The 14658-nt window shown below is 37.8% G+C and overlaps 1 protein-coding gene across 1 annotated transcript; it reads right to left on the reverse strand.

Moving 5' to 3' along the window:
• Window positions 1-2858: 2858 nt before the first annotated feature.
• LOC139860042 (protein ALTERED PHOSPHATE STARVATION RESPONSE 1) lies at window positions 2859-6764 on the reverse strand. The gene is made up of 4 exons (XM_071848818.1): window positions 5651-6764; window positions 5368-5543; window positions 5019-5242; window positions 2859-3745 (listed from the first exon to the last, which is right to left on the reverse strand). Exons 1-4 carry the CDS (start codon window positions 6762-6764, stop codon window positions 2950-2952), a joined length of 2310 nt encoding a protein of 769 aa, XP_071704919.1. The 3' UTR covers window positions 2859-2949.
• Window positions 6765-14658: the final 7894 nt, after the last annotated feature.

Here is a 14658-nt window from a genome sequence, read left to right on the forward strand (position 1 = left end):
AAGGGTATTTTAGGGATAAGTGCTTTAACAATTGATTTATTAGCTAATCGAGACTCTCTTTTAATGTATATAGTGATAGTGATATATATATATATATATATATATATATATATATATATATATATATATATATATCACTATCACTATATACATTAAAAGAGAGTCTCGATTAGCTAAGTTTTATATATATATATATATATATATATATATATATATATATATATATATATATATATATATAAAACAAATATTTGCTTATGTGTAATTTTTTAATTAAATTGAATTAATTATTCGTTATAATTTATATATAATTTATATATATATATATATATATATATATATATATATATATATATATATATATATATATATATATATATATATATATATATATATATATATATATATATATATATAACTTTACATATATATGTATAGATTATTAATATACAATACTAAACTTCCCTTAATTAAATAATAAAATAATCATCATTCGTAAAAACAAATGGTTGCTGTATGAGTTCATTAGAATCAAATCATCATATTGTTTACGTTAATTAATGGCACTATATTATGAAAATTATAAGAACGCTAATTAATATTAAATTTTATCCGTTTAATAAAATAATCAACACCTACATTTTAAATATTGTAATTGTTTATATTATATACATTTAAATATTAATATTTAAACTCAAAAGAATTATTATTTGAAATAATCAATTAATTTTGTACACGTTTAGTTATTAACACTACCCAAAATCACTTTTAAACTTTTGACAATAACACGGGCTCTTAAATTTCAACAAATTAATTGTTTGAAAAAATACCCGGGCAAACCAACCCTCCTCCAAGAAGAATTGTGCTATGCCCAATTAATTTTGTACACGTTAAGTTACTAAGACCATCCAAAATCACTTTTAAGAATTTGTCAACAACACGGGCTTTTAAACTCAAAAGAATAATTGTTTGAAAAAATAAATTAATTTTGTGCACGTTAACCTTAGATTACTTTTTAAATTTGTCAGCAACACGGGATCTTAAACTGTTATAACGTTTTAATTACTGAAACATAAGTCATTTATTCAAAGTCAGAACTTATAAAACAACGAGTAATCTTATAATTGAACAAAAATGACAAGGAAAAAACAAATTCATAAAGTGTACAACAAAAAAGCCATATCGTACACATCTTCAAAGCAAAGATGGTGACTCTTATCTAAAAGGTACAATTTTGCAAACCATAATGTACATATTATTATATTAAATATTGTTGGTTATCATCTTCAAAGATATTCCTTACAAATATTAGATATTCCTTGCAATTAATTTGCAAATATTGTTCGCTCGTCAAGTACAACAGAGCAATCTAAATCCGAAGCTTTGGATTAATAAATTAGTGACTTTATAATTTCTGTTAATTGAAGATCTGATGAATCAAAAATGAAAAGCAATTTCGTTCGAAAAAGAGAGATAAATTAGTGATGTATATGGATTGTGAAATAGGAGATGAGAAAAATTGGTTAGATCTACGAGTATAGGAGATAGGAATAATAAATTAGGGGATATGAGGAAGAAGATTGCAGTGAATAATAAAAGGGTAATAAGGTGAAGATATACTTCTGAATGGTTAGTCTACTCTAAAGGTGAATGGTTAAGAGGCTCGTTCAGCACACACTCTCATTCAGGGGTACTTTTAAAGCTTCATCAAACATGCTGAATGCTGACCGATTCGCACTGAATGGTCTCATCAGCAGTAAACAAACAGAGCCTTATTTTAATGGGTGTCCAAATGCTATTGGCCCACTCCCTTATTTTCAACTGTACAAACCATATTCCATTGTCAAACCTGATCCATTTTCACTTTACCCCGGGTTCAATATGCTACCTACCACAAACTTTAAGGACTAAAAATGTAAACCCATTATTCCCATTTCTCACTCCACCTCAAAAACCATCAACAATTTAGAATGGCCCTATCATCCCACTCGCCGGAACCTAAGTCTCACAACCATCACCTTTAAACACGAAATAATTTTACGAACAAAATCCAACAAACTATCTCGAAAACGGAGGACTTTTGGTGGATCAATTATAACGGTAAAGGTATAGTCAATGGGTTCGATAAGAAAATTTTAGATGAAGGCAAATATGAGTTTGGTGAGGATGACATTACCTAATTATTTTTCAATAAATACCTATCAATTGTTATTTGTATTTTATTTCTAACCTATCATTACAAAAATACATCAATAAACTTTATCTACACAACTAAATCACGTAAATTTGGACACCACCAGATTGGTACAATTTTTTTCCCCCTTGGTACAAAAAGGATATGATTGGTCTAAAATGGCTCGGAAACTATTAACTTTTTGGTTTTTGCTTTACAAATCTAAAATAAGTCCCACACTAAATTGTAAATATTGTTAACGAATTCATTTTACGATTAAATCATGACTAACGTATAAAAAGAAGTCGTATATTCAAATGTTAGTGTTATTGTCGTTCAAAACCTGCAGCGTAGCGCAGGCCAACAAACTAGTTTGGGTCCAATAGTTATACAACTGAATAATGAATGAATCATGCCAATTTTTGTACCCCTACCCAACCTACATTACCAACTTGTACAAACCCATGAAAGTACAAGTTGGTAATGCATTGATAAGCACAAACAGCCCATACATAATGCATCAAACTTCACCAATTGACGATTGTAGTAATTGCATGTGGAACACAAGATTGGTGTTCCCAACTTGCAATCAACCACCAAATGATGCTAAAAAACATACCTCCTCACTTGCAACTTGTCCAAAAAAAAAAAAAAAAAAAAAGCTAGAATTTTTACAAACATATCTTTAGCATACATCAATCAGTCTACAATTTGTAAAACTGTGGATACAACAAAGGCCACCATGAAACAATAATAAGACCAAGAAACAACTCAACTTAGCTTCCATTCTGGCGATTCTGGGAATGCACGATCGATCTCAACCGTTGATATGAATCCCGACACACATGAGAATAATCAGACATTGCTCTAAAAAGCTCCGGTAACCGAATCTTTAAACTCCCTAACGATTTATCCCTCACTTGAACACAAAGCTTCTGATGAGCTTCCATTTCATCTTCAAGTCTCTTCTTTAGCGACTCCACGACAAACTGCCTTTCTGCAACTGGATCTGTACCACCCGTGACCCGGTTTGTATCCGTTTCATCTTGTGGACCCCGTCTCATACTATACTTCTGATACCAATCTTCAAAAGCTTGATTCTTTCTCAAGTACTCTCTTCTAGTTTCGTCCCATTTTTCTTTAAGTTTCATTTCTTCCTCTTGATGATTCATAATGGTTTGAATAACAGCAGCAAACGACGAAATTGCACTTTTTGCCAGCTCATCCGGAAGCTTCTGAAGATGATCATGCCATGAATGAAGAAGCGTTTGGATCGGGGGGTGTTGGATACGAGGTGGGGACGATATTTTCTCTTTTAAGCTGCTTTCGATTGGCACAAGGTTTAATTTTAACCAATTGTTGAGGGCTTGTACGTAATGTTTTTGATGGGTTACCAACGTTTCGAAGTGTGAGTGCCACCCTTGAACCACATGATAAAGCTGCATGGTTCGTTCATAGTGGTGTTTTGTTGTTTCTTTTGGGGCCCCCGAAACGTCAAGAGACTTTAGATCGGATACAATTGTTAACTGGTTGTCGTGGTGTTCGCACATAGATTCCCACATCTTTGACATCCTGCACGATTTTAAGGGGTAATTTAGGAAATTGTAAATTTTCATAGACTATAGAAAGTAATTGTAATGAAATAGGTAACAGAATCACGAAAGCTATAAAGGTAGACTAAATCTATCAGGTTAAGTACTTTAATTACTTTTAGATATACAAGTCAAGCTTCAGATTTCATCTTTCACATTCTGAACTTTTGTTCCATGTTTTTTCATTACTTCTTTTATAGTAAAACATAAAATCAGTTTTATACAAGTAAATAATTGACAAAACGCCAAGTGATGCCACCGAACTATGCACCCACGTAGTGTACATCAAGACCAGCCAAAATCAGTGTTGTAAATGGCAGCCGTTTCGGCTGACTAGTCAGTTTGGTAACTAGCCCGTCTTGTTTCGCCCAGAAAGTCTAATTAGTCGGTCAAAGCTAAAAAAGGTCAAAGTCGTTCTAAAGTCTGTTTGAATCCGTCAAAGTCAAGGTTGGTCAACGTTAGGTCAGAATTTCAATATTTTTTTATACGCAGGTTTTATGCTTTATGCCCTGCGCATATGTTTGAAATGTTTGCGTTTGAAATATGTATTATTTATGTGTAATGGATATAAGATAAATATACATTACTAAAAGTCAAGGTTAGTCAACGTCCGACTCGTCTCCGTCTAGTGATTTTTCCAACCTTGGCCAAAATTGCCAAATGAAGACACGTATGTATCTGATAGATATTTGTTTGGTGGTCAACATAAAAAAATGTGAAGTTCAAAATCTTACCTTAAAGGGTTTTGGTAATCATAAATAAACACTAAAAATTTTATTTTTATTTTTCAATATGATAAAAAATAAATATAAAAACACAACAAGAACCTAGTTGAGGGTGGAGTGACAGGGCAGAGTCTGGGACCAGGTGTGTTGATAGGGGTTTGGTGAAGTTGTACTGTAGAAAGTAACTAATGCACAAATAAACGATTTTAAACTAAAAGTTCATAAATTCAATGAAATTTAAAGGTTGGTTTGTTAAATGGAGCTGATAGTTTTTTTTTTTTTTAACGGCTTGAGAGGCATTGAATGCTCTCATTTGCACCCACGCACGCTAGGTAGGAAACTCCAAGGATCGAACCCGCATTGCTTGGCAACTAATAGCGGGCCCGCCCTACTAAGGCTCGATCAGCTAGGGCTTTATGACTGTGTATTGAGCTGTATATTGAATTTCCTTTTGTATACACATAGATTACACATTACACATAAATAGTAGAGAAATAACATGAACAAGAATCGGAATTAGAAACGTACCCATCAACAAGAGCAACAAGTTTCGGATACAGCTGCTTATCGCGTATGTCATTCACTTCCGAAACAGTTGAATCCAAAGACTGCATGTCAACAATGTATCTCGTATGTAAATGACTCACTGCCGCCTTTGTTTTTTCTAACGATTCGGTACTTGCACCACGTTTTTTCAATCTGTTAAGTAGTCCAACCTTCCTCTGATACTCTAACTTCATAAGCTCACCGGCCTACAAACATAAACAAAGCAACCGTAAGTTATTATTGAGCTAATAATGATCATTCATAAGACTGATTATTCTTGTTTTTTGGAAACAATGATACAAAATACGAGTACCAAAATACCAAAACGCACCTTTACTTCTTCATATAGCTTTTTTTCCCATGCTAGAAGCTTATCAAGAACGGTAGCGTGTGTTTCAAATTTCTCCTCATCATATTCATCGTTCCCGTTTTCACCGTTAGGTGCACCTTTAAATGATTTATTCCATGTAATCACACGCATCACTCGTGCAGCATGATCAATGTGACCTACCAAATAAAGGTCCGATTCATATGACAACTAATAAATAACCACAAGGATTGCAAAATTTACTTGATTAATTGACTACCAAAACAAGAAAAGATATGTTAATCACCTCGATTATCAGCAAAATTGGAGTGATAATGTAAACGTGTGGCCTCAAGCATCTTTGAAACTTCTTGTGCACTCTCAGAAGCCTTCAAGAAATGATCATCTATGTCTCCCAAAATCTTTAACAAATTCACACTACTCGATCCAACTACCATACCGCCGCCGCCACCACCACCATTTACCGTTCCTCCTCCTCTTCGATTGAGCTCAGACGGTGCAGTATTCGAATGCATAAACTGTTTGTCCTTCATTCCCACCATCACCGGTGTCTCTTCTTCCTCCGTCGTAAACCCCTCCATCACCACTTTCTCCGGTGTTTTTGGCTCAACTTGATGATGGTGATGATGTACTTGATGGTGGTGATGGTGTTGGTTTTGATGGTGATCTTCTTCTTCTTCCTCCTCCTCATTTTCGTCATGTATATCATAATCATCTTCCTCTTCTTCACTCAAATGTGTCACCGGCATATTAACATCTGTAAAAAAATAATCCCAAGCCATCCCTTTAGGCTCCGGTAGTGGTGGTGGAGCCACCGGAGTCCTATCTAGCGGCGATGGAATCTCGTCCACTGCCGCCATCCTGCCGCCACTCTTCCGCCCGTTTCTCCTTCTCAAATTGTTAACATCATCTTCCTCTTCTAACTCTTCTTCTTCCTCGTCTTCCTCAAGTATAGCGCCATTATTTATCTTCCTACCATTCTTTTTTGTTACCGGAATCACCGGCATTGTAACTGACCGCTGAAGGGGTGTTGTTGGGGTGGGCGAAAAGCTAGGCAACGGTGGCGGAACAGGGGAATAAGTAGACTCCATCGGTGGTGGTGGTGGCGGAGGTGGTTGCTCCATAATTGGCGGCGGTGGTGGTGGAGGTGGTGGCTCCGACGACTCAACTCCGCCGCCAGCGCCAACACCAACACCCAAATGGGGATGATAAATTTCATCAGCTTCACCTTGGGCATAATCACTTAAAGCAGCACCAGTGTTCTTTAAAGCCATTGCATAGCCCGAATGGCCGGAAGCAAAAGCATTTCTTGCAGTCACAGCTTCTTTCATAAAATTCCGGCGATCCTTACATCTAGCAACAGATTCTTCATTCTCAATCTTGGATTGAGCACAACCCATTTATTCAAGTAGCAAATAATTCAACTAGGGTTTTGTTTAAATCAATAGGTTCCCTGAAACAGAATGTACAGTTAGATACATTTTAATATATGTTGAAGCATTAACAGCTTAGATTCCATAGCTTTTTACAAAAAGCTATAACCTTTTACATCCATGTATGAATCTTTTACAGATTTACAACAAAAAGATTAAATTTTTCAAGCTTTTACTTTTGTGGGTTCAAACAAGAACAACAAAAAACACAAACCCACTCAGGCATACCTTTAAAGATAACAGAAATGCTAAAACTTTTTGTTGGTTTAAAACAAAAAACACAATAAAACATAAACGCATATCATACCTACAACTACAAGTAGATAAAATGCTAAAACTTTACAAAAGATTGGAACTTTTTTGAGGGCTTAAAACAAGAACAGATAAAAAAGGAAAAGCAAAAACACACAGCCACATACATGTCTTCAACACGCATAAAAATGCTAATACTTTGATTAAAAACTAACAATACGAACTCACATACCAACAAAAAATGCTAAAAATTGTGGATTTAAAGAAACCCCAAAAAACTGAGAACTTTATAAACAAAAAAAAAAAAAAAAAAAAAAAAAAAAAAAAAGATTCACAACATAGATAGGTAACAGATACAAAGATTGAAGAAAAAAAACATACCTTTCCAATCATCAATTGAAGAGAAAGCAATGGGCTTTGTGTTGTAAGTACGCGAAAACTGATATTGTTTTTTTTTTTTTTTTAAACAATTGATATTTGATACTGTATATCAAATTTAAAGGGAAAATGAAAAATACATACTATTATACATAGAGAAGGAATCAAGAGAAGAAGAGCATGATGAAAAAGGGGAAAGAGACAAAATTGAGAGTGAGAGTAAACATGAAAGCACGAGAGAGAAAGAGAGAATGGGTACAATTTTTCGGGGTTAATTTGTACATGAACAGAGTGGGATGTCAGTAACGCTCCGGTGATATACGCGTGGAATATACGCGCCTATTTAAAATGATTCTTTAATAATGCACAACGGTCACATATCTCGAGGTGACCTATACGACGCCGTTTGCACATGCTAGTCGATTTTTCCACCTTTTCATAGTACTCCGTATGGTACTCCGTATAAATAAAATTTAAAATACACCGGAATACTTTTTTTTAACAACCAAAACTGAATTTAATTATGAAAAAATTACGCCTTTGGTTCTTAATTTGCTCAAAATTGTATATTTTGGCCCATACTATTTTTCGACCTCGTTGATCCCTTAGGTTTGAGATATCAACCCGCTCGGCCCCTCTTTCAAACGTCTCATTAGGGTATTACATTCTTTTTAACTATTAAGATGATTTATACACCAGATGCCATAATATTATGTTTCATTTCATTATCGTCCCTTTGTTTTTCCAATCCATTCATATGTTTCCCTCTCAAAAGTTTCATTTTTTGTTGTACACCAAAATCAGATGACAATGGCTCATAATCAGTGGTACACTATACGCGGTGAAGAAGATGAAATTGATCTTCCATTTATATGCGGTATATTTTAGGGTTTATGAGTCATTATCATCTGATTTACTGACCTGTAAAAAAATGTAACAACCCGACTTCATAAACCCAAAACGCGTACCAAAAAAAAAAATTATGGCAGTGCATCTGGACGGCGTCCAGAATCCTGGACGGCGTCCAGCTCAGAAGGGTGGGACGGCGTCCAAAGTTTGGGACGGCGTCCAGATTAAACAACTGGGACGGCGTCCAAGAAATTGGGACGGCGTCCCAATGGTCTTCCACTTACTGATCACGGGTCCAACTCACACGAGCGGAAAACCAGCTTCCCGACACTTTCAAACGAAAATCTTTTTACCACAAGTCAATATAAGTGAAACTAAGAGATTTTCATCATCAAATCAAGTTTTACATCAACGGGTCCACATCGCCCATTTTACGAGTTTCGTTCTAAAATAAAAGTTTCGACCAAATATAAGTTTAAGTTCCAAACGACACTAGAGCATGGTGTTTGGGGTTAAACTACCCAATCTCGGTCGAACTCCAAAAGCTAACACCCAAAAGCATCCCCTAACAAAACAAGCGGGAGATCACTAATCCAATTGAACGCTCTTACCCCTGTCAACGCCCGAGCCTATAAAAAAAAGTAAACAACGAGAGGGTAAGCAAAGCTTAGTGAATGCAATAAGTATACATACATATATATAACCCATCTATTTGCAATCACAATTACCGAATACTTTGTACGAACTTGAAACTCAAATTAGCATAACATCATACCCGAAATACTTAACAAGTCGCACATTATCACCAAACCGCATTAGCATATACTCAACACAATATATTTAAACAATATGCCAAACAATCAACAATCTCAATATGGTTAACCATAACGCTATGGTGCTACCGGCTCGTGGTTCACACCATACGCAATTGAGTCATACTCTTTTATAGTGCTACCAGCTCGTGGTTCACACTCGATGCTACCGGCTCGTGGTTCACATCTTAATTTATAGTGCTACCGGCTCGTGGTTCACACTCGACGCTACCGGCTCGTGGTTCACATCTTAGTTTATAGTGCTACCGGCTCGTGGTTCACACTCGATCACACACATGTTATGGCACTACCGGCTCGATGGTTCATACCATAACACCCACAAATAAATACGTCATATACACATACGTATAATTACTCCACTCACCTTAGAGTCTTCGTGAAAGATAACCGAACTTGCCACTTCAATGTAACGTACCTATTACATTTTAGTACATAATCAATTCACAACTCAAGTCGGTCAAGCAACTCACTCAAAAATCTAGAGTCTTTTGACCCAAAGTGCAATCCCGACCCATTTTGCACCCTTAACCCTAATAATGGGTTAACTTCACCAAAAAACCCTAATTCTTGCCATTAAGGTCTTAACACACATTTAATCACCAAGTTGACTCGTTTTCATACATGCAAGACAACCTAGGTCATCAAAGACCCATTTGACCCATTTCAAGATCAACACACCCATTTGGGTCACCCACAACCCAAATGACACCCACTAACATTAACTATTAGTGTACTAGTGATTTGCTAGGCCTTTAAGACCCATTTACCCTTTCAAAATTTCAAAACTCTAAGTTAGTTACCATTTGGGTCTTCATGACCCAAACTTACCCAAAACCCCCAAATCACTCATACATGGGTTTTATGTACAACATTAACCCAAACCCTAACCCTTAAACATATTTACTAGAGAAATCAATTTTAGGGCTTACCACCACAATCAAAACGAAGCTAACGAGGAGATGAACAACTTCAATGCTCGAGCTAGAACCCGAAACAAGCTTCTTCTTCTCCGATTTGAGCTTTCTCACACTTGAATCACACTCTCTCACTAGGATTTAAGTGGATGAAGTTTGGTGGTTAGGAATGGAGTAATGAGGCTCAACCAAACTGATCTAGGGCCTTTAATTCGTCCACCAAGTGAAATTACCAATTTACCCATCTAAAATATTTAAAAATCCAAATCTGGCTCGACAGCTCATCTAGACGGCGTCCAGATTTCTGGACGGCGTCCAGGCCTTCATAATGGGACGGCGTCCCAGATTTTTGGACGGCGTCCAGGCCTTCATAATGGGACGGCGTCCCAGATTTTTGGACGGCGTCCAAACCAAAAGAAAACATGATCTTACAACTCTCCCCCACTTGAACCGGATTGCGACCTCGCAATCCACGCCGCATGACAAGCAGGAAGATAAACCAAGACAAACTCTTCGGGCTCCCAAGTAAACTCGGAACCTTTACTTCGCCGCCATTGAACCTTGAAAGTTCTCACCTCTTTATTCCTCAACATTTTCACCTTCTCGTCAAGGATAGCAATCGGTTCCTCGACATATTCTAACTTGTTGTTTAGCTCGATCTCGTCTAAAGGCATCCATGAGGAATCATCCGCAAGACACTTACGGAGGTGGGAAACATGAAATATATTATGGATCCCCGCAAGCTCTTCGGGTAATTCCAATCGATATGCAACTTCACCAACACGAGCTGAAACCTTGAACGGCCCAATAAACCGAGGAGCTAACTTTCCCCGTTTTCGAAATCGAATAATACCCTTCCATGGCGAAACCTTAAGCATCACCATATCGCCTTCTTGGAACTCAATCAATCGCCTACATATATCGGCATACGACTTTTGCCTATCTTGAGCCTTCTTCAAATGTTCCCGAATCAAATCGATCTTGCTATTTGTCTCTAAAACCAAATCGGTACTCCCGATCTCTCTTTGACCCACTTCTCCCCAACAAACGGGAGTTCGACACCTACGCCCATAAAGCATTTCGTAAGGTGGCATCCTGATACTAGTATGATAACTATTATTGTACGAGAATTCCACCAAAGGCAAATGCTCATCCCAACTACCACCAAAGTCAATGATGCACGCCCGTAACATATCCTCCAAAGTTTGATTCGTACGTTCGGTTTGACCGTCCGTTTGAGGATGATACGCCGTGCTCAACTTCAATTGCGTACCCATATCTTCATGAAACTTTTCCCAAAACCGAGATGTAAAACGGGTATCTCGATCCGAAATAATAGATATAGGAACCCCATGTCGCGAGACCACTTCCTTGATAAACAACTTAGCCAAAGTCTCCAACGATATCGCTTCTTTAATAGGAAGAAACAAAGCGCTCTTTGTCAATCGGTCAACTATAACCCAAATCGAATCGAATTGGGTTCTCGCCGTTTTAGGTAACTTTGTAATGAAATCCATGGTAATGTGCTCCCATTTCCATTTCGGGATTTCTAACGGTTGCAATTTACCATACGGCTTTTGGTGTTCGGCTTTTACTTGCAAACACGTGACGCATTGCTCAACATACTTCACAACATCACGCTTCATGCCCGGCCACCAATAATCTTTCTTCAAGTCAAGATACATTTTCGTCGCGCCCGGATGAATGGAATATTTTGACTTATGTGCTTCATCAAGTAGCACTCGTCGGTAATCACCCATCTTAGGCACCCACACCCTTCCTTGAAAAGACAACAAACCACGCGGACCCATAGTAATAAACTCCGATTGGCCCACGATTCGCTCCGTATGCTTGTTGTGAACATAAGCCTCTATTTGAATCTCACCAAGCTTTTCAAGAAAATCGTTGGTAATAATCAAACGTAACGACCCCACTTTTATCGCCGGATGTTGACTCTTTCGACTCAACGCATCCGCGACCACATTCGCCTTACCCGGATGATAAAGTATTTCACAATCGTAGTCTTTCACCACATCCATCCACCTACGTTGGCGATAATTCAAATCTCGTTGATTAAAGAGATGTTTCAAACTCTTATGATCCGAATAAATCGTACACTTGACACCATACAAGTAATGGCGCCAAATTTTCAACGCATGCACTACCGTCGCCAACTCAAGATCATGAGTCAGATACCTCGTTTCATGTTCCTTTAATTGTCGAGAGGCATAAGCAATGACTTTACCTCTTTGCATTAGAACACACCCGAGACCATTTAAGGAAGCATCACAATAAACCACCATGTCTTCAACACCTTCCGGTAGCACTAACACCGGAGCTTGACACAACTTCTCTTTTAACAATTGAAAAGCAATTTCTTGCTCGTTCTCCCAACCAAACCTCGCATTCTTCCTTGTCAATTTCGTTAACGAAGAAGCGATCTTAGAAAAATCTTGGATAAACCGACAATAATAACCGGCCAATCCGAGAAAACTTCGGATTTCCGTAGGCGTAGTCGGTCGTCCCCAACTCTTCACCGTTTCGATCTTCCCCGGATCTACTTGAATACCGTTTTCGTTCACAATATGACCAAGGAATTGAACTTCCCTTAGCTAAAATTCACATTTGGAGAACTTTGCATACAACTTCTCCTTTCGTAGCGTCTTCAATACTTCACGCAAATGATGTTCATGTTCGTTCATACTTTTCGAGTAGACTAGTATGTCGTCAATGAACACTATTACCGACTTGTCCAACATAGGTTGGCACACTCGGTTCATAAGATCCATGAATGCCGCCGGTGCATTCGTAAGACCAAAGGGCATAACTACAAACTCATAATGCCCGTAACGCGTTCGAAAAGCCGTTTTCTCTATGTCTTCCTCACGGACCCGCATTTGGTGATAGCCGGACCGTAGGTCGATCTTAGAGAAATACGTTTCACCTTGAAGTTGATCAAATAAATCGTTAATCCTAGGTAATGGATAACGATTCTTGATCGTCACTTTATTCAACTCACGGTAATCAATGCACATACGCATACTACCATCTTTCTTCTTCACAAATAACACCGGAGCGCCCCACGGTGAAGCACTCGGTCGAATAAAACCCTTCTCGAGTAACTCTTGGGTTTGATTTAACAACTCTTGCATTTCCGTTGGTGCTAAACGATAAGGAGTTTTAGCAATGGGAGTAGCTCCCGAAACCAACTCAATACGAAACTCAACTTGTCTTTCCGCCGGAACACCCGGTAATTCGTTCGGAAAAACGTCTTCGAATTCACTAACAACCGGAATTTCACGAATAGGTGGTGGCTCATTGCGAGTATCAACAACATGAGCAAGGAAAGACATGCCACCGGTAACAACAAAACGACGTGCCCGTGCAAAAGTGCATATCGGCACCGGTCTCCTTCGCTTATCACCATGAATAATTAACTCTCCCCCACTTAGGGTCTTCACACGAATAAACTTATCATGGCATGCAATATCGGCTCTATAATGATCGAGCCAATCCATACCAACGACAATATCAAAGTCGCCCAAGGTCATTGGAATAAGATCAATTTTAAAGGTTTCGGCACCAAAAACAACATCACAATTTTCACACACATCAACCACTAGCACCGTCTTGCCGTCCGCTATTTCGACTTCTATCGGACGACTTAACTTAGCTAACGGTCTATTAAGTTTAGGCACAAATTTAGGAGACACAAACGACAAATTTGCACCGCTATCAAATAGAATTCTCGCCGGATTAGAATTAACCATGTAAGTACCTGAGACGACTTCGTGCGATTGTTTGGCTTCATCATTGGTCATCAAGTAGTTGCGACCCCTAGCCGTACCCGCCGCCTTCTCTAACCGCTTCACATTATCATTTCGCAAATCGGGACACTCCGACTTCTTATGCCCCTCTTTACCACAATTAAAGCAAGTGATTTTGGTCGACGCCTTGGTGCAATCACGGGTCATGTGTCCTCTTTGATTACAATTATTACACGTGGGCCCGAAACCCCCGGAAGTACCCTTCTTCACACTATTAAAGCTTTCGGAGCCTTTCTTGGACTTCTTATTTGAAAAGTTCGAATGACTTGAACCCTCAAACTTCCTCTTTGAAAAAGTAAAATCGCTCTTTCTTGGCACCTCCGGCTCAAAACCCCGAGCCAATTCAAATAACTCGTCAAAAGACTTAGCCATACCCCGACTAATCTTACCCTTGTACTCATCATTCAAAGTACGGTAGAAATCCTTCATTAGCTCGTGATCATCACCAACATATTGAAATGACCCGTTCATATACATTATAAACGATTCACAATAGTTGATTACATTGCGAGGTATTTGACCTATATATGATATATTTTACAAACATTGCATTCGTTTTTAAAAGACAATCTTTCTTTACATCAAAAATTGACAGGCATGCATACCATTTCATAATATCCACTATCCAACTATAAATTGATTTAATAATAATCTTTGATGAACTCAATGACTCGAATGCAACGTTCTTCGAAATATGCTATGAAAGACTCCAAGTAATATCTTTAAAATGAGCAAATGCACAGCGGAAGATTTCTTTAACACCTGAGAATAAACATGCTTTAAAGTGTCAACCAAAAGGTTGGTGAGT

The sequence above is a fragment of the Rutidosis leptorrhynchoides genome, chromosome 1 (assembly GCF_046630445.1).
Source record: "Rutidosis leptorrhynchoides isolate AG116_Rl617_1_P2 chromosome 1, CSIRO_AGI_Rlap_v1, whole genome shotgun sequence".
Taxonomy (NCBI): domain Eukaryota; kingdom Viridiplantae; phylum Streptophyta; class Magnoliopsida; order Asterales; family Asteraceae; genus Rutidosis; species Rutidosis leptorrhynchoides.

Coding starts and splice junctions, on each gene's coding strand:
- LOC139860042 (XM_071848818.1), bottom strand. CDS start 6,764: ATGGGTTGTGCTCAATCCAAGATTGAGAATGAAGAATCTGTTGCTAGA. Junction 5,544..5,650: donor CAATTTTGCTGATAATCGAG/GTGATTAACATA, acceptor TTTATTTGGTAG/GTCACATTGATCATGCTGCA. Junction 5,243..5,367: donor AGCTATATGAAGAAGTAAAG/GTGCGTTTTGGT, acceptor TTATGTTTGTAG/GCCGGTGAGCTTATGAAGTT.